At 43.0% G+C, this 20,502-nt stretch overlaps 1 protein-coding gene and 1 non-coding gene across 2 annotated transcripts in view; both read left to right on the plus strand.

Moving 5' to 3' along the window:
• Positions 1 to 8,913: 8,913 nt before the first annotated feature.
• Positions 8,914 to 20,502, plus strand: part of LOC124805486 (acetylcholinesterase-like) — a 103,555-nt gene continuing 91,966 nt past the window's right edge. Inside the window, exon 1 of the mRNA XM_047266050.1 lies at positions 8,914 to 9,096. Coding sequence (XP_047122006.1) covers positions 8,914 to 9,096 — 183 coding nt within the window. The remainder of the gene's footprint in view (positions 9,097 to 20,502) is intronic.
• On the plus strand, positions 16,566 to 16,640 carry Trnas-cga. Its single transcript has one exon. It is a non-coding gene; the product is annotated as a tRNA-Ser (tRNA).

Consider the following 20,502-nt stretch of genomic DNA (forward strand, 5'->3'; position numbering starts at 1 on the left):
ACGGTTAAACGCGTCTATCAATTCCTGTCTCTGCTTAGAAAATCAGTTTCCGAAGTTCGTGAATCACGTCGCGTTCCGTACTATCAATAACTAAGACAATTGTTCTCGCACGTCTTTACAGGACGAGAGCCAGCAAGCGGCTTCTTCTGTGAAAGAGTATTGTAGGCGCATTGAATTTCTTCGTTGCGCTGACAAATCTCTTTCACATAAAAGTTATCTCTGGCTAACATCACCTTGGACTTAGCTTTCAAGATATTAATTTGCAATTATCACTTGGCAATTTGTCCATTAATTAAATCTGAGGTTTCTTCCTCCTCTTTTCATAACAAAAACTCTCAGTGATGTTTAATGTTGTTGTTATCAAAAGTTCGTGGTGTTAGCTTATCGGCAAAGATGTATAACTCTTCCCTACTTCATATTATGATATTCTGTCTTAATTGACTTTAAGGTGGTCGTTGGCGTGTTGTAAACTCTAGTCAAAAACCGCTGCGCTCTGTTGTTAAGTGAAGGCCGTCAGTCACTGCATTGCCCGTGGTGAGACGCAATGCCTGAAATTTGGTATTCCCGGCACACTCTTGACATAGTGGATTTCGGAATATTGAATTTCCTAACGAGTTCCGAAATGAAATGTCCCATGCGTCTTGCTCCAATTACCATTCCGCGTTCAACATTTGTTAATTCCAGTCGTACTGCCATAATGACGCCGGAAACCTTTTCACACAAATCAGCTGAGTACAAATGACACTTCCCCTAATGCTCTTGCCTTTCACGCCATGTACGGGGTACTACCGCCAGCTGTACATGGGCACATCGATATCTCACGAATTTAGTCGCCTCAATGTAGAAGGAACGTTTCAAGTGTGTGCTTGTGATAACAAAATATGCCCTGAGACTTATGGGTAACGCACTACCCATCAGTTTCTGGGTCATCCTCTGGCAATGGTGACATCGGATGCCATTGTGAGTGGAGAATACTATTACTTCTCTCAGCCAGTGTGGCCAGCTTTCCCAACACGGAACCGTTACTTCCCTTTCAAATAGGTCCTCGAGCATTCTCACCGGGATGAGTACACATCATTCCATTCCTCTCAAGAGGGAAGTCCTTGGCTGTACTGAGCATGACTCTAATGCAGATTTTCACGTGGCGGTTAGCGATGATAACCTTAAAGCTGCATGAGAAAACGTGTTCGTTTTTAGCACCACGTTCAGTCTTACAGTTGATTATACCCAAACAAACTATTTATATAATTTTTCAGTTTCAAGATTTTGTTGACAGGAAACCAAAAACTTTGTTAAATTTCTGAAAACGTTCATCAACGACGATACAGTCAACAGTTACAGTATTTATATTATGCGACCATTTTCAAACCTTACAGGTTCATTTTCGAACCTGGTCAAGTGAAGCTAAAAAATAAAAAATTAAAAAAAAAATAGTTGGCAGTGAACAGTGAATACAACAGCGGAATTACGATAAACTGCTAAAATGTAACAGAAATTAATTATGTGAAGGTGCGCGGAGTGGCCGCGCGGTTAGAGGCGCCATGTCAAGGATTGTGAGGCGCCTCCCGCCGGAGACTCGTTTCCTCCCTCAGTCATGGGTGTGCGCGTTGTTCTTAGCATAAGTTAGTTTAAGTAATGTGTGAGTGTAGGGACCGATGACCTCAGTAGTTTGGTGCCCTAGGAATTCACACAAATTTGAACACAAACATTACCTAAACTTATTAATAAACATATAAAATGGCAACGCATGCTTGACAAAATCTTCGCAGAATGACTCTCAAAATCCACCCGTGCCTCTTACCAAGGCTGAATGAAACTGGAGGTCAACACAGCCAACAGCACCAGGAAACTTTCGATGGCTCTAGTGTCGCACCTCATACACATCGGCACGTCACGTTTTAAGTCTGGATGCGTCTAAACTCTTTTATTGTACTTGGCATCAATACAGTGAATGACAACACCAAATCTACAATTATTACACAAATACAAATACTAGTGCAGCGTGTACACGTTACATATTTGAGCGTACGACACGCGTTTCATCTTCAGGTGGATGTCCACAGCCAATGGGCGCGGCGGATTAAAATGGGAGGCATCGCAGCGTCTTTATTAACCACTCACATTTAATATAAAGCACAATGGAACAAAAATAATACATTGCAATACCTATGTTCCTTTACAATTAATGGAGGCGTTTTCTAATCTCTGCTGTAATTAAAGTAATTGTGTTACGTTAATATTGTTGCGTCTTGGTAATACAGAATCAAAAATTGTTTGTGTTACGTCTTGTGTACTTAACATCTGATGTCCTCATAAAATGGTACCACACAGAAAAACACATTAGAAAAGTGTTTTCGATGCCCCATACAACCTCCCACAGTTTTTCGTGTAACTAATTTTCATCCAGAAGATACTACTTCTACAGATTGAAAAATACTCATTGAAAAACATGACATCAGATAAAAATATGTGTTTTGATGTCGCGTGCAAACTTCTAGAGTTTGTCAATTTAAATAATTTTCACCCTATATGCACCAGTCGGTTGCATAAGACTAGTGCAATAACGTGGGTCGACGTGCACACGTGGTGGAATGACAGGAAGGAGCTATCGTGTTTGGATGTGTCCATGAGCTCACTTTGAATTTAGCCACCTTATGTGTTGTTGTATGAACGTGGACTGTCCAACTTGACTACAAGAAATGATCAAATGCCGGTCCATCCTTCAATAATTTTTTAGTGAACGTTGCGGAAACAACTGAATGCAGTGGACACTTGGAGTCGATCTCATCGAAGAAGTCATTTCTCACGGCGGGTCATAAATTTGCACGTCTTCAGTGGGCCAAACGACACAGAACCTGAACAGTATGGCTCTGAGCACTATGGGACTTAACATCTGTGGTCATCAGCCCCCTCGAACTGAGAACTACTTAAACCTAACTAACCTAAGGACATCACACACATCCATGCCCGAGGCAGGATTCGAACCTGCGACCGTAGCGGTCGCGCGGTTCCAGACTGGAGCGCCTAGAACCGCTCGGCCACACCGGTCGGCTTTTCGCAGCATGACTTTTGCCCACTTATTCAAGCTATCATTAACATGAACTAGGATGTTCGTTTCAACATTCTCGGTGTCAAAGGGCTCCCCTTCCTCCTATGTCTTCATGGTGAATATATTTTGGTCTTTCCCTCCTCCCAAGGTGACAAAATCAGTGTTCACAGGGCTGCACAGGTTCGTCTCTGGTTTGACAAACACACCCTATCGCACTTTGGGTTACCCACCAAATAAAGCAGTCTTAATCCAATGTCGAGAACCTGGCGAAACACAGCAATCAACATACGCTCACTTTAATAGTTCTATGGGATCTAATCATTAATGACTGTCTTCAGTTGGATATGACACACCATTAAAAACTTGTGGATTCTCTTCGTTGCTGAAGTGAGGCCATTTTCAGGGATAGAGGTGATGTTATACGGTATTATCAAGCTGACTCCTCTTAGCTTAAGTAAGAAGCTGCACAAATGATGTCACATATCAACCCAAAACATACAAAGAAGACAAACAGGTCATAGCAATACCTGTATTGGTGCTTAGCTGATATTAGTCGACAATGGAGTGGATATTGGGCTCAGATTCAGGAGCACTACATGCTGTTATTCTCTCTTTGTTGCATCCCTGGATATGACCACCTATGACTCATTCGACCAGGCATCTTTGGACATGCCCCTTAAGGCCAGTGGTCTACCTGAAGAATTCAGGGGCTGCTATGAGGTGGATCCAACGGTTTTCTCAGGGTCTGGAATTCGTTGCATTCAGTGACGTCAGCCTGTGGGATTAGGCAGGGGACCCTCTCTCCCTCCCTTATCCTTCTTAATATTCTTTTGTCGTCGTTGACAGTTTAGAGTCTTGTTCCAGGGGAAAACCAAGGACATGGGGTTGTTGGGTGGATGGCATCCTCTTTCTACAACACAAGCTACACTCGTGTGTTAACAGGGTTCTTAAGCAGAACAGAAAGCTACTTATCTTTAAGCTGGTATATGTTTGTGGTACAAGTTCTTCCATAATAGTCCACGTTAGCCTCACTGCTGGTGAAGTACAAGTCCCGCTATGTACGCTGCTATGGTTGCTATGTACTGACTGACTCTGAGCTACAAACTGTGCTGACTGCAGCTGCGACTGCAACTACAACTGACAGGGACTGACTGTCAGTGATGGGAGTGTGCCTGTGACTCGACTGGACCCTCCAATCCGCGGCGGCAATCTAAGTACTGGCGGTCGAGAGGGCGTTGGCGGCACGTTGCTTGCGAATTTGTCTTTGGCCTCTCTCCTGATAGGCGCACTTGATTCAGCGGCTATTATCGATCTTCTTGCAACCTCTTTGCCGACCAGTGTGCTGGTGAAAGGTTACGCCAGCACAAATATGTCCCTTGACTTTGTGCTTCCTAGGCTTCCAGACCACATTGGTGCATATATTGGTGGTCATCAGATGAATGCAGCCATCTTCATGAATGACACTCTCTTGTTTCCTGAGACAAAAGCTGGGTTGCAGGAACTAGGAGGTGTGGCAGCTTCTGCACTTGAGTATGTGGGTCTCCATTTCAATGCGAGGAAATCTTTCTTCTTTGGTTGCTCTGGGTGGGGAGAAGGCGGAGAAGGTTGATGGGGACATCGTATTTTCTGCAGGCTATTCCACCATGCCAGCCTTGCATTGTGGGGAGCTGTTTCACGACCTGGGCCTGCAACTGAACGTCTGTGAATGAAATTTGTTTAGTCTATGTGAGGAGACAGCACTTCGCTTGGGCACCCTGATGTGGTGCAGATGGCTGATCACGCCTGCAGATGCCAACAGATCCACCCTGTGATACTGTCATGCTCCTGTTAGTCAGGGGGCTTGGGTGTGTTGGCAGTCTGCTGGCCTCGGCCCCTTATTAGAAGGAACCACTTGTTCTGTTTGAGAGAGGGTGACTTGAAGTATGCAGAGTGTGAGATGCAGGGATGAACGAACAACTCCTGTATAATTAGTAAATCTTTGTCTTCTTTTTCATAACTGGGCAGAATGTGGGTCAGCTGCCTCGACTTGCCTGTGGATGGAGTGGCCATCAGACAGTGAACCAGAACACCAGGGCAGCATGGATGGGTACTGGAGCCTACCTGCATCCTTGCCCTAAGTTTATCTTGGATTCCTTAGCTCTATTAAGTAGGATTTTGAGATGATTAGCGAGGAAACAACTTGGGTGATTCCCTTTCTCATTATGTCCGAACTTGTACTCGAACTGTATTGGGCTTGTCGTCGACGAGGCATTAAGATTCCCCTCTGTCATTCCTATGTCTGGAGATGTTCTTAAAACATTGTAAATGCAGAGTCCTCTGCCATGTCACCCACTTTTGGATGGGGGATAGGGGATGTGCACAGTCTTACAGTCGGGTTTGTCCCTGATCCGTACACGAATGAAACAGAGCAGAGAATATTAGCATGCACTTCCTAATGGTGTGTGCAGTATTTGTAGATTCATACTGGCGTCACTGCTTGTCCAAGCAGTTCTGAGTATGGTACTCAGCTGCGACATTGACATTACTGCAGATATCATCGCCAAAACATCACATCAGCAGAGTGCATCTCAACAAGCCACGTGCGGAGTTCTGTGCTACACGTGCTACGAAGTCATTCGTAGTGGAAAGCCGCCATAACCTTTCTTTTGGCTAGATCACACTTACAAGAAATGCTGTAGTTCACTGATATATTTATGAAATGATTACTATTCAGCCATCAGTGTATTCCAAGTTGAATTAAAAATCATGCCAGTAAAGGTGATCCTTCCCTGTTTCAATCCGACTTTGCTTCTAAGCAATTAAGTCTATGTAAATACCTTTGTGCCACTAGTGCATTTCGCAGCAGAGAGCATCACATCTCCGACACAGACTGTCCATAACTGAGACGTGGTCCACCACTGAGCCAGCACTGTAGATGAGTCTGTGCAATATGTTTCGACCATGAGTTTAAGATAGCAGGCTGCGATCATATTTAATAACCCTGTGACTGCCTGTCGCTTGTGACAGCGTTCACACGGCCATTGGTGTCATACATACGTCTCTGTTGAAACACCTCTGTTGAAGCACCTACATTTCCTGTAGGTATTCAGAATGTCAGCGTACAACACACCAATGCTGCAGGTACAGGTCGTTCTACCTTCCCCAAACTTATTGTCTTTTTGTATTTCTTTTTATATTAACAATACTTGGTACTTGATTACAACGTTTCCATTTCCTTTGATGTCTCTCCATTTATTCATTTTAGGTTGCCAGAATTATAACTACATTTGAGTGAGACTAGTGTAGACGCATTACACTTCATTACTCAACACTTTCGTGACTGCATTTATGTATCCATTTATGGTTTCTGGACAATGCATGCACACACAGAGGCATGTGAACCATTGTAGACTGCATCAGACTTCCAATGTAGATAGTTGAGTCCACATCCATTGCTGTGCTCCAGTGTTGAACGGACGATATGTATGAAGCTATAAGATTCTTATTGTGGTAGTCAAGGATTTTGGGGTCTTTCCCTTGGTTTAATCAAAATGCTGGAGCTGGGAATCCCTACCCAAGTATTCTCAATTGAGACTCCCTCTACCACACTGCCAGCTCACCTGAAGTTTCAGAACTCCCTGACTCTACAATGCATCATTATTCGAGCAACCTGTTCTACCTACTGTACAGCCCATTTGTGAGACAGACTGTCACCTCGTGCTGTGGTTAAATTGCACGACCCACTGCGCATTTGTCACTATGTCAGGTTCTCTTTTATCAGCTACTGGTACACAGGCAGCATTGTAGCTGGAGCATGTGCTATATGAGTCGAAGTTGTTGTTGTGGTCTTCAGTCCTGAGACTGGTTTGATGCATCTCTCCATGCTACTCTTTCCTGTGCAAGCTTCTTCACCCAGTACCTACTGCAACCTATATCCTTCTGAATCTGTTTAGTGTACTCATCTCTTGGTCTCCCTCTACGATTTTTATGCTCCACGCTGCCCTCCAATACTAAATTGGTGATCCCTTGATGCCTCAAAATATGCCCTACCAACCGATCCCTTCTTCTAGTCACATTGTGCCACAAATTTCTCATCTCTCCAATTCTGTTCAATACCTCCTCATTAGTTGTGTAATCTACCCATCCAATCTTCAGCATTCTTCTGTAGCACCACATTTCGAAAGCTTCTATTCTCTTCTTGTCCAAACTATTTATCGTCCATGTTTCACTTCCATACATGGCTACACTCCATACAAATACTTTCAGAAACGACTTCCCGACACTTAAATCTGTACTCGATGTTAACAAATTTCTCTTCTTCAGAAACTCTTTCCTTGCTATTGCCAGTCTACATTTTATATCCTCTCTACTTCGACCATCATCAGTTATTTTGCTCCCCAAATAGCAAAACTCATTTACTGCTTTAAGCGTCTCATTTCCTAATGTAATTCCCGCAGCATCACCCGATTTAATTCGATTACATTCCATTATCCTCGTTTTGCTTTTGCTGATGTTCATCTTATATCCTCCTTTCAAGACACTGTCCATTTCGTTCAGCTACTCTTCCAGGTCCTTTGCTCTCTCTGACACAATTCCAATGTCATCAGCGAACCTCAAAGTTTTTATTTCTTCTCCATGGATTTTAATTCCTACTCCGAATTTTTCTTTTGTTTCTCTTACTGCTTGCTCAATATACAGATTGAATAACATCGGAGATAGGCTACAACCCTGTCTGACTCCCTTCCCAACCAATGCTTCCCTTTCATGCCCCTCGACTCTTATAACTGCCATCTGGTTTTTGTGCAAATTGTAAATAGCCTTTCGCTCCCTGATTCGAAGTATAATGGTGTAAAAAACCCGTTTCTCACAGACTGATTATTTTCATCGACTGAGTTTGGCGTGAGGTTGATCTTCTCTGTCACACACCAGCAGGTCCTGTTGGTATCACACGTGAGACATATTCCCGAAATAATCCTCATACGTTTTTCCACAAGGTGTAGACAAAACTACTAATTGTTAAATGAATCTTATCCATAGTGGATGCTGTCAAACTCCGTGACTATTCCTTTATGGGGTTGTAGAAAAATATCCGCTATCAGTCACAATATAAGGGTTTCTATTCGTCACACGACCGGTTTCGGGCTTGCGCCCATCTTCGGGTGTTTATACATTCATTTATATGTTTGTACTGTTGGAGATCACTGTATGAATACAAAAATTATTTTCTGGTGACTACAGAAATACAAGTGGGACAGTTGGAAGTGGCAAGGCAGCATTTGACGAAAATATATCTGTACTTACAACTTATATCATCGCTAGTCTCACTGTAATAATGGTGCTTCATCTTTTTGTAAGTACAGATATATCGTCGTGTGACGAATAAACAACCTTTTATTGTGACTGATAGCGGATATTTTTCTACAACACCTGCTAAATATTATCTCTAAGAAAAGTTATGGTATTAATATTTTGTTTGTTTGCAGGTAAATGTCTATGACCCTGTATACATTGGAAGCCACCTGCCACAGTACCGTAGCACGTAGCTAGAGCAGGCGAAAGAAAATGGCACAGTCAATCTCCACTTTGTCAATGCGCTGCGCCATTTTCTTTTGTCTCGTCTAACTACGTGCTACGGTACTGTGGCGCGAGCTTTGCAATCTATACGAGGGTTTTAAACGTGTACCTACAAACGAACAAAAAATTAATCATGTAACTTTTCTTCCATGTGATGATTAACACTTAATGGCTGCCCCGCGTAAGATACGCTCGTAGTTTCGAGTCACTGACTGCGGGTGACGCAGCTTTTCACAAACAGACGCCACGGTGAGCCACTAACAGCAGGGCGGTGTGTATGTGTGTGGGCAGGTCTGTTCCAGCAGGCCATCATGCAGTCGGGCAGCGCGCTCAGCCCCCGCGGCATGGCGTTCACGGCCCGAGACCGCGCCTTCCGGCTGGCGCGGTCCCTCGGCTACCAGGGCGGCGACGACTCGGCGGAGCTGCTGGACTTCCTGGCCGCCACCGACGCGGCAGACCTCGTCAGCGACGACTCCCGTGCCCTCTCCGACCAGGTGAGTGAGTTTAGTCGCCTGTTAAAGGTATCGGGAAACCTATTCTGACTTCCCGCTCACTTATCGAGGAGACAATGAAATAAAATCCGGCTGTAACCAAGTCGGCTCTGCAGATTCTTAAACTATCGAATTTTGACTGTCAGTGTTCTTAAATATTTAACTCGGAAACGTTCTAACATTCTGCGTGGTGCCTGTTTGTTCTAAGCCGTGTCTCCCTACCACTTTCGCGCAACGACGCTCTGAGCGTGTTTTTTTAGGGATTTGACTACTTTGAACCTGGGACCTGTTGCTGGTAAGGAGACGCCAGACCACACATGACATGTAGAGTTCAGAATAGTTCAGTGAGACTAGCGATGATATAATCAAATACTTAATGATTTCAGCGTCAGCTCCACTGCACTCCCTATAAAAGAATCTTAATACTAACTAAATTTAGTGGAAGGGGTTCAAGGCTTTCCTATTTTTAGTTAGCTGGGAAAATAACGTCGAAAAAGCAGTTAAGTTTACCACTGGAATTTTTATTCTACTCACAAAACATTGTTTATAAATTGCATTACTGATAAAAGGAAATATTTTAATACAGGATGATATAAACCAACTACGTTCAACAAAAATGTGAACGAATATTCCCTGAATGGGTTTCCAAGTTCTACAATTGATCGAACAATGATCTGTGCCATATCACATCTATAATCTAGGTTTAAATTAAGTTTCTAAAGGAGAAAAATATCAAAATGGTCTACAGTGACCCTCAATTATCTTTAATTACTTACTTAACTTGTCGTAAATTATTGTGGCTGATGTGGCTTCTCAATACTTATATAACAGAAAAGTGATCGCGTTTCAAATTTTAACTTCAAGTAGCAAATGTGAATACCATGAGCTTTAATTGACGATCGACACTAGTATTACGCAAAAAGGGGATGTAACAGATGAGACATCTGCAAACATGTACAACGAATTTTGTTTTTTGATGAACAGGAAACTCATAAAGTTTTTTTCATACCTTTTCATAGGTGTTCAACAGTCCTTCTTGAGATGAACGGCACTGCGGTATTCAGAGTGTTCCCACACTGCAGCGAGCATGTCTTGAGTTACAGCTTCCACATCTGTTATTACGTGATGTCTCGTTTCATTCATTGTTGCTGGCAACGGAGGCACATAAACAGAGTCTTTTATAAATCTCCACAAGAAATAACCACATACAGCCAGGTCCAGTGACCTTGAACGGCAGTAATGTAAGGCTGAATCTTTTGATCTAGTGCGACCGATCCATTGGTCAGTAATCCCTTGATTTAAAAATTCGTGCACTTTCAGATGCCAGTGCGGCGGTGCCCCATCCTCTTGGTAAATGAAATCGTTCGAATGTCTCCAACTGTGGAAAAAGGAAGTTTTCAGACATATCAAGATATGAGCTTCTTGTAACAGTGTTCTCGGCAAAGAAACATGATCCATACACCTGTTCCCATGAAACTGCACAAAACACATTACATTTTGGCGAGTCCCTCTCATGTTGTACAGTTTCATATGGTTGTTCCGTTCCCCATATTCTCACATTGTGACGGTTCACCTTTTCATTTAAATGGAGTATTGACTCGTCACTAAACACTAAGCGTGGAAGAAAACTGTCACCCCTCCCCCCCCCCCCCTTTCCTGCCGCGCTCTCTTTGGCGCCTTGTCACGGTCGCGCGGCTCCCCCCGTCGGAGGTTCGAGTCCTCCCTCGGGCATCGGTGTGTGAGTTAGTTTAAGTTAGGTTAATTAGTGAGTAAGTCTAGGGGCCGATGACCTCAGCATTTTGGTCCCATAGGAGCTTACCACAATTTTTTTTTAAACAAAGTCATCCTCCATCTTATCAAGAATTTACAAAACTGCACTCATTGTTGTTTGTCATCTTCACGAAGAGCTTGCAGTAGCTGACTTTGGTGTGGTTCCAGATGTAAACGTCGACACAACACTCGTCAGACGGATATCGAGGGCATGTTGAGCTGTGGAGCTGCACGGCGAACGTATTTCTGCGGACTCCTTGCGAAACTATGGCGGATGGTTTCGACGGCTGTATCAGCACTCGGGGACGGCCCAGCGATTTGTCTTCACACAAACAACTCGTTTCTCGGAATTGTTCATGACATCATCTAATGCTCTGTACTGTAGGAGAATCTACCTCATACTTAGAACGAAAGTCACGCTGAACAGTTATTACTGACCCGCACTGCGCAAAATGTAAAATACAAATGCTTTCTGTTCTCTCGACGCCATTTATATTAGAACTCACCTGCTGCTACCTAGCGGGAACCATGTAAAACTCGAGAATTCGCTCTTTCCAACAGTACTTTGTTCACAGACACATGTGAAATAACATAACAGTTATGTTTTTTTTTTTTTAATTGGATGATTCTTTATGATACATCCTGTACTTTTAGAGCCAAATTTGACGGCATTGCCCACAGAAATTTTCTTGTTTCCCACGTATTTAAGGAATCGCTGTTTCTTGGAAAATATCCTTCCGCTGAATATTTGTTCAATTCGATAATTGCAGCAATTACCGGGTCATGACTTGCTTAAAGCTGACTAACAGTTTCATCGAACTCCTCCCAGGTTGAAGAAGTCTCATGCATTATGGTGGTAACTGCTTGAGAAATGAGTTGTTCTTTTTTTCGTTGAACAACAAATGCTTTCATTTCTGCAGTGGCCTTCATGCAGCTGCCCTGAAATGGCTTGTCGAGTGAAAATCCTTTCCTTTTGAATCGAGGGTCCAGTGACATTGCCTGACCAATCAATTCGTTTCTGGCGATAACATCAAACCGTTCTGATAACCGTTTAAGCAAATTATCAGCCAATGACTATTTCTTGGCAAGATTTCCATTTTTGAAAGTGAGGGTGTTTTTGCAGAGGACACCTCTTTGGTTACGTTATCCAAACATTTTAAAATGTTACATTATCTTCCAGTATGTATCTTAAGTTTTGATACGTCCCCTTAGAAAAATTTATGAATTACTGTGCTGACAAACCTCTTACGTTATTTGACTTTCAAACAGCTGAGCAAAACTGAACGTACTCAGACATTTCCCTCTTTACTTATTCTGATCATCACTAACCTGACACACAATATTTTTAGCCCAACGCAATCTGACTTTCAATAATCCCTACAAAAGAATGGCCCTAGCAAACAGTAACCAATACTGCCAGCTAAATAAAAGATTCTAACTACTGAAGGCACTAACTACTGATAGGCATAGTTAGCAAATGAAAGATTTTGGTAGAGAACAAACAATGTATTTACCTTAATAGTGTTCAAAAGTCATCAGTTCATGACATCCAATCTTACAAATTTACTCTTTCTGATGGACACACATCCAGATCATCCTCTCTCAAAACTCCGCCATCTCTCTCCCCACATCCTCCATTGCAGGTGGCTCACCTTCAACTGCGCAACGCTACTCGCTGTTCACATCCAACTGTCCAACACTACAATAGCAAATATTCCAACAATGCAAACCAGTCACAGACTTCACACAGCACAGCCAGTGATTTTCATATAGAGCGCTACGTGGCGTTACCAACATAAAAACCTAAACAGCCTACTTAACAGTTTAAAATGATCGATTTTCCAGCTAAAACAGTGAGGCAAGAAATTATGGGATCTTTGTTTAAAGTAAATATTTGCAACAATTTGTAACTAGAGTCTGATCTAGTTGGGACATCTTGTTTCAGTTTCACTTGGTTTCTTACTTTATAAAATCTTCTTGTTTTTCAGCAAGTTTGCTTAAAGCAACGGGTCTCTCCTTAAAAAAACGTAACAACTCCTTTAACCGCGTCAACAGTTTTCTGTGTGTGCTTCTGAATTGCGTGCTACACAGCAAGGTTTAAAGAATACGCAAAGCATGGGATATGTGGAAGTTTCAGAAACATGGTAGTTAATTTCACACTTGATGCATTATCTGTTATTTTGGAAGTGATTTTGAAATTGATATTGCATTTGGCGGTAAAAGATTTACCCATTTGAGACGTTTTCTGCAGTTGTTTGTCTCCGAATTGTGAGCATAGAAAAGGTATGACTTTACTTCACTCTATTCATCTATAAAATCTGCAGTGAATGCATAGAAAGCAATGTTATTTAGGCTGGTCCACGCATCAAATCTATGGCAGACTGCCTTTGCGGTGGCCAAATTGTTTTTAATTTTATCAAATGACTCATGATACAAACTGGGCATCAGCAAGTTCGTTTTTCGGCTTGGTAAATTATAATTGGGCAAACCATACACTAAATAACTTTTTTTTTAATTCTGAGACTTCAACTATAGAGAAAGGATGGTGTTCTCTGCACATCATTTTTAAAAGCTGTACATCTGATGTCATACTTGTATTTAATGTGAACGGCTTTATAATATTAAAAAATTAACTTACTTGGTGTTGTCAATGAAAAGCAGTTGGTGGTGGGGGCATCACAAAAGGAAATAAAGCGGAACTTGGTCCAGATGGGTTGGATACAATTTGAGACTCAATTTGCTTTTCTGAGTGGATACCTTCACCGCGGCGAAAGCAGGCGGCAGTGAGGACTGATGACGAGAAATGATTTCTCGACTTTCTGTATCGATTGATGGCGATCTCGATCGGCCTGCTGACCCACATCGCTCAAGAGGTACTGTAAGGCACTTCGATTTTGGATGCCTCTTCAGTTTTGATGATGAGCCAGAGGCCATGGAAATTATTTGCTGACGGCAGCGGCATTTTCGTTTTTCTTCCTTTTTGGTAAAATGGTACCATACAGCGCTCGTAATTCTTCTAGGCAAAGACAATGTGGCTGACATATTGTTGTGCAGCCGTAAAAAGTACACTGGAAAAATTAAAATATTTACTTTTAACATAGACATTTTAAATTTTAAAAGCTTCAAGTGATCATAAATATGCATGCAACACATTCTGTAATCAGAAGTTATAAAATAGGATGTAGGATGTTATAATATGGGAAACCTAGCTCCACAATCGTGAAGTCTGTATAAATTCGAAAACGCCTGGAACAGTCTTAGTGATTATGAAACTCGCGAAGACAAGTCTCCTTTTTACTTCCCCCTTCCTTCGTCTGTCACTTATTTTGCTTCGAAGGCGGCAGAATTCCTTCATTTCACCTACTTCATGGTTACCAGTTTTTATATTAATTTTATCACTAACCTTATTTCTGCTACTCCTTATTATATTTGTCTTTCTTCGGCTTATCCTTAATCGATATTCTGTACTCCTCCATTTAATAGGCCCTGTAATCATACTTCAGTTTCACTGAGGATAGCTGTTTCAGTGATATTCTTTCCCTCTCAATTTTAATCTCGCTCGTGAATGTTTCTTTTATTTCCTTGATTAGTTCTTCGATGTATAAACTGAACAGCAGGAGCGAAAGACTACATCCTTGTCTTACACCGCTTTTAATCCCAGCACTTCGTCCTTGCCCTTTCATTCCTATTGTTCCCTCTGTCTGCTGTTAAATATTGTATATTATTCGTCTCTTCGTGAACCTTACTTCAATTTTTTTCAGAATTTCAAACGTCTTGCAGCATTTTACATTGTGGAACACTTTTTACAGGTCAACAAATCCTATAAATCTGTCTTGGTTTTTCTTGCTTCCATTCTCAATCGCATCGTCAGAACAACCTCTTTGGTGTCCTTACATTTCCGGAAGCCACATTGATCGTCATTTAACAGTTCCAGAATTTTCTTTTCCATTTGTTTCCATTATACTCGCCAGAAACTAAGAAGCATGAGCTATTAACCTGATGGTACGTGGTATGGGTTAAGGATCTAGATTGAGTGGTAAGCATCTGGCCCATGAAGATTTTTAACGAAACTAAACAGTCTTATTATTCCCGAATGAGATTTTCACTCTGCAGCGGAGTGTGCGCTGATATGAAACTTCCTGGCAGATTAAAACTGTGTGCCCGACCGAGACTCGAACTCGGGACCTTTGCCTTTCGCGGGCAAGTGCTCTACCAACTGAGCTACCGAAGCACGACTCACGCCCGGTACTCAGCTTTACTTCTGCCAGTATCTCGTCTCCTACCTTCCAAACTTTACAGAAGCTCTCCTGCGAACCTTGCAGAACTAGCACTCCTGAAAGAAAGGATATAGCGGAGACATGGCTTAGCCACAGCCTGGGGGATGTTTCCAGAATGAGATTTTCACTCTGCAGCGGAGTGTGCGCTGATATGAAACTTCCTGGCAGATTAAAACTGTGTGCCCGACCGAGACTCGAACTCGGGACCTTTGCCTTTCGCGGGCAAGTGCTCTACCAACTGAGCTACCGAAGCACGACTCACGCTCGGTACTCACAGCTTTACTTCTGCCAGTATCTCGTCTCCTACCTTCCAAACTTTACAGAAGCTCTCCTGCGAACCTTGCAGAACTAGCACTCCTGAAAGAAAGGATATAGCGGAGACATGGCTTAGCCACAGCCTGGGGGATGTTTCCAGAATGAGATTTTCACTCTGCAGCGGAGTGTGCGCTGATATGAAACTTCCTGGCAGATTAAAACTGTGTGCCCGACCGAGACTCGAACTCGGGACCTTTGCCTTTCGCGGGCAAGTGCTCTACCAACTGAGCTACCGAAGCACGACTCACGCCCGGTACTCACAGCTTTACTTCTGCCAGTATCTCGTCTCCTACCTTCCAAACTTTACAGAAGCTCTCCTGCGAACCTTGCAGAACTAGCACTCCTAAAAGAAAGGATATAGCGGAGACATGGCTTAGCCACAGCCTGGGGGATGTTTCCAGAATGAGATTTTCACTCTGCAGCGGAGTGTGCGCTGATATGAAACTTCCTGGCAGATTAAAACTGTGTGCCCGACCGAGACTCGAACTCGGGACCTTTGCCTTTCGCGGGCAAGTGCTCTACCAACTGAGCTACCGAAGCACGACTCACGCCCGGTACTCACAGCTTTACTTCTGCCAGTATCTCGTCTCCTACCTTCCAAACTTTACAGAAGCTCTCCTGCTCCGCTGCAGAGTGAAAATCTCATTCTGGAAACATCCCCCAGGCTGTGGCTAAGCCATGTCTCTGCTATATCCTTTCTTTCAGGAGTGCTAGTTCTGCAAGGTTCGCAGGAGAGCTTCTGTAAAGTTTGGAAGGTAGGAGACGAGATACTGGCAGAAGTAAAGCTGTGAGTACCGGGCGCGAGTCGTGCTTCGGTAGCTCAGTTGGCAGAGCACTTGCCCGCGAAAGGCAAAGGTCCCGAGTTCGAGTCTCGGTCGGGCACACAGTTTTAATCTGCCAGGAAGTTTCATATCAGCGCACACTCCCCTGCAGAGTGAAAATCTCATTCTGGAAACATCCCCCAGGCTGTGGCTAAGCCATGTCTCCGCTATATCCTTTCTTTCAGGAGTGCTAGTTCTGCAAGGTTCGCAGGAGAGCTTCTGTAAAGTTTGGAAGGTAGGAGACGAGATACTGGCAGAAGTAAAGCTGTGAGTACCGGGCGTGAGTCGTGCTTCGGTAGCTCAGTTGGTAGAGCACTTGCCCGCGAAAGGCAAAGGTCCCGAGTTCGAGTCTCGGTCGGACACACAGTTTTAATCTGCCAGGAAGTTTCAGTCTTATTATTGATCCATGAGAATATTTAACCCGCCCGGCACAATTGAAGCAATGACCAAAGAGCGGAAAATCTCGTTACCAAATTTAGCATTTCACAACAGGAAGACCACGTCAAATATAATTTTACAGTGATGGAGTTCCGACCCACAGCGAACTAATTCACAGCTAGGCCCCTTGGACAGTTAAGGCATAACTAAAACAGAGAGAAGCTACATTGTAAAAGATGCAAAACATAAAATCTTAAAACCTGCCAGAATCTACCACAAACAACCTATACAGTGAAATTCGAAGGATTCCTTTTAACAAGAGAGGAAAAATACCTTAAATAATGAAACCTTCAAGGTCTTGATAATAAAAAAAATCTTTAAAACAAAGAACCTTCAAAAAAAAAAAAAAAAAAAAAAAAGCAAGAAGTGAAATTTAAGAGTTTTAATCTTAACTGTATGTAATGAATCTTCAAGACAATTTAAGTAACAGTGACTTGGAAACTTCAACTTCCTAAATTTAACTAACAAGTGGAGTGCCAGGGTTGGGAAATGAAATTCGGATGCGCGGCTACCCCTTCACTCTCCAAGTTTGTCAAATGCCCCTCGTTTATAGAGGTCTCATGACACTGAAGTCGATCGTGTACCTGAACTAGTCGGATAGAAGCCGTACGCTCCTGTTCGACGGATGTTATGTATAATTTACATGATATAAAATGAAATATTGTCAGTATACAATACAAACGAATATTTGAAGGAAATAATTTGGTTGAAAAAGTTTAAAATGTTGAAAGAACATAAGTTTTCAATTTGAACGTCATTTTATTTTTTTTTAATAAGGAAAAGCAAATAGATGCTTTGTAAATACGAAGTACGAATTGTTAACAATATTACATCGGCCACCTCGCCATTCGGTTCACTGAGCGGACGCATGGGTATTATATACTGTAGGGCTGAAAGTTTAGGAGTGTTTTTTTCGTGAATGGCTGTCCACCTGGCCGTATGGCTGGGGCGTTGTAACTCTATGGGGTAGTGCTGCAAACAGGTGCCGTCCCACCCCGAACTTCATTTCCAAACCCTGGCACTCCCCTTGTAAGCCAGACATTACAGCAAACTCAATAACTCTCTTGCTGGACCACTGCAGACAAATGATTCATAACAAACAGCCTACGTACTTGTGGCCGTAGACAACAGTTCACAATGATGAAAACAAGAAATTCGAGCTCCACAAGTTACAGTTCGTGGTAAGATTAATATTCAACAACTTAGAAGTTAATCAGAGAGGATATCGACATCAGAAACTGGTAATGAAAACCACAACATAATATACAAATGGCATTCAAGGTGAATCCTTAGGACAAAAACACACCCGCGAAAGTGGCCTAGCAGACAAACAGCTAGTCTCCAAGGTATCTGCTCATACATCAAATACACGCGATTCTAACCTTTTACAAACAGCACTCTGCCAAACTATGCGTCCAGCAGTTTAGGTTAACGCATTTCGCGAGCGGCCCCATCATCTGCATCCACCGTATTGCAGAATGTACCAGGTGATACCTCGTCCAAAAATAAGCAAGTACGTTCGACGTCCAACGAGTGATTCAGCTCCGCGAAGGCACCATCGCGTCACGTAGTTCACACGTGATAGCGAGGATACACAGGCTGTCGAAAGCTGAGTGAGAACGAGGTTTGGCCCTTGTACCTAGCAGACGGACATGAGCTTTACCGTGGTTGCGCCTACACTCCTTATAGACTCTGAGCGCAACTGCATAGATAAACATTAGCTGATGCCGATAACAAGTGAAACCCATGAGGCTGAACTTCACTGTTTCACCTCTCGTGAGCGGCCCACCTCGTCGCCACAGGAAGCCTCGACAAAACCCGCAGCGGCCCCATCAGTACGACCGTTGCCGGCTTTAGGCGAATGACAGCACCCGTAAAATCAAATGGAGCTATCGCACTCGAGATACACTGGTAGCAGTTACTTCTGTAAAATATCTGGGAGTATGCGTACGGAACGATTTGAAGTGGAATGATCATATAAAATTAATTGTTGGTAAGGCGGGTACCAGGTTGAGATTCATTGGGAGAGTCCTTAGAAAATGTAGTCCATCAACAAAGGAGGTGGCTTACAAAACACTCGTTCGACCTATACTTGCGTATTGCTCATCAGTGTGGGATCCGTACCAGATCGGGTTGACGGAGGAGATAGAGAAGATCCAGAGAAGAGCGGCGCGTTTCGTCACAGGGTTATTTGGTAACCGTGATAGCGTTACGGAGATGTTTAGCAAACTCAAGTGGCAGACTCTGCAAGAGAGGCGCTCTGCATCGCAGCGTAGCTTGCTCGTCAGGTTTCGAGAGAGTGCGTTTCTGGATGTGGTATCGAATATATTGCTTCCCCCTACTTATACCTCCCGAGGTGATCACGTATGTAAAATTAGAGAGATTCGAGCGCGCACGGAGGCTTTCCGACAGTCGTTCTTCCCGCGAACGATACGCGACTGGAACAGAAAAGGGAGGTAATGACAGTGGCACGTAAAGTGCCCTCCGCCACACACCGTTGGGTGGCTTGCGTAGTATAAATGTAGATGTAGATGTAGAGATCGACCCAGCACCAAGCTGGCTCAGTACGATACTTTTCCGAGCGGTTCAAGGCGCTTCAGTCTGGAACCGCGCGACCGCTACGGTCGCAGGTTCGAATCCTGCCTCGGGCATGGATGTGTGTGATGGCCTTAGGTTTAAGTAGTTCTAAGTTCTAGGGGACTGATGACCTCAGATGTTAAGTCCCATAGTGCTCAGAGCCATTGAACGATAGTTTTCGCACTTACGTACCGTCAGCTTCCACACTTTATATACAAGAGAACGAACCTTTCCCTTTCATTATGACACTTAACACTGAAAGACAAAATGATATCGGTATGCATAAATAGGCAGTGACTTATATTTCATCTTTGGTCCAGGACATCGGTGATGTACCAGAACAATTACTTATATTCTCATAGACACTGTTAGGTCAATGTTGCCATACTTCTTCAAATGAGATACTTATAATTCCTGAGTACTGATGATCATGGGGATTGTAGTATAATACTTAGGAATTTTATGTACGATACTTAGATGCTATTCTGATATTTGCCAATATAAGGCACTTATGGTCAATACTACATTTTTTCCCCTCCCGTGGAAGATGTCCACTGCCATAACTTACAAATGTGTACAACATCATTTTCTAACCCTTTTGGATTACTGTACTGTTCAACTAGCGTTGCACTCTTGAGTTGCCACTTAACCAGCTTTATAATTGATGCAACATTGCAATTCCTGACACTCGGCCAATGGGTATAAATACGTTATTGTCTTTTAACTAGCCAAATAGTTTGACCAGTTTTTAGGTACCGTGAAATTTCCACCCATGCAGATAGTTTCTGACTCATTAAGGTCATTACACAGAATATGATGACACTGGATGATGTACTTAAGATCCGGATAATCATCTCATACGCTACCAGACCTGCCCTTAATGCAACCTCAGAATGATTTGACATGGTTATACGTCATACCCTTAGTCTTAGGGACTGTACACGTTTCATTTTGAGATTTATCTTCAAACATATAGGCGGCCTCCTATATTTCTCTTTTTCTTCCATTCCTTTTCATTCAGTCGATTCCACTTGGTATAATCCTGCAAAATTGTATAGGACTTATATGTAGGGAGGTAGACATTTCCTGATGTACAGAGATTGAGAAACTTCTTTGTAACCATGACTACATGAGGCAGCTACTGGCATTGCATTAATCCACTCAGCACAATGTGGGGTTGTCTTATATAAGGGTCCTAATGAAGTGTCTAC

The sequence above is a fragment of the Schistocerca piceifrons genome, chromosome 7 (assembly GCF_021461385.2).
Source record: "Schistocerca piceifrons isolate TAMUIC-IGC-003096 chromosome 7, iqSchPice1.1, whole genome shotgun sequence".
In the NCBI taxonomy this organism is placed as follows: domain Eukaryota; kingdom Metazoa; phylum Arthropoda; class Insecta; order Orthoptera; family Acrididae; genus Schistocerca; species Schistocerca piceifrons.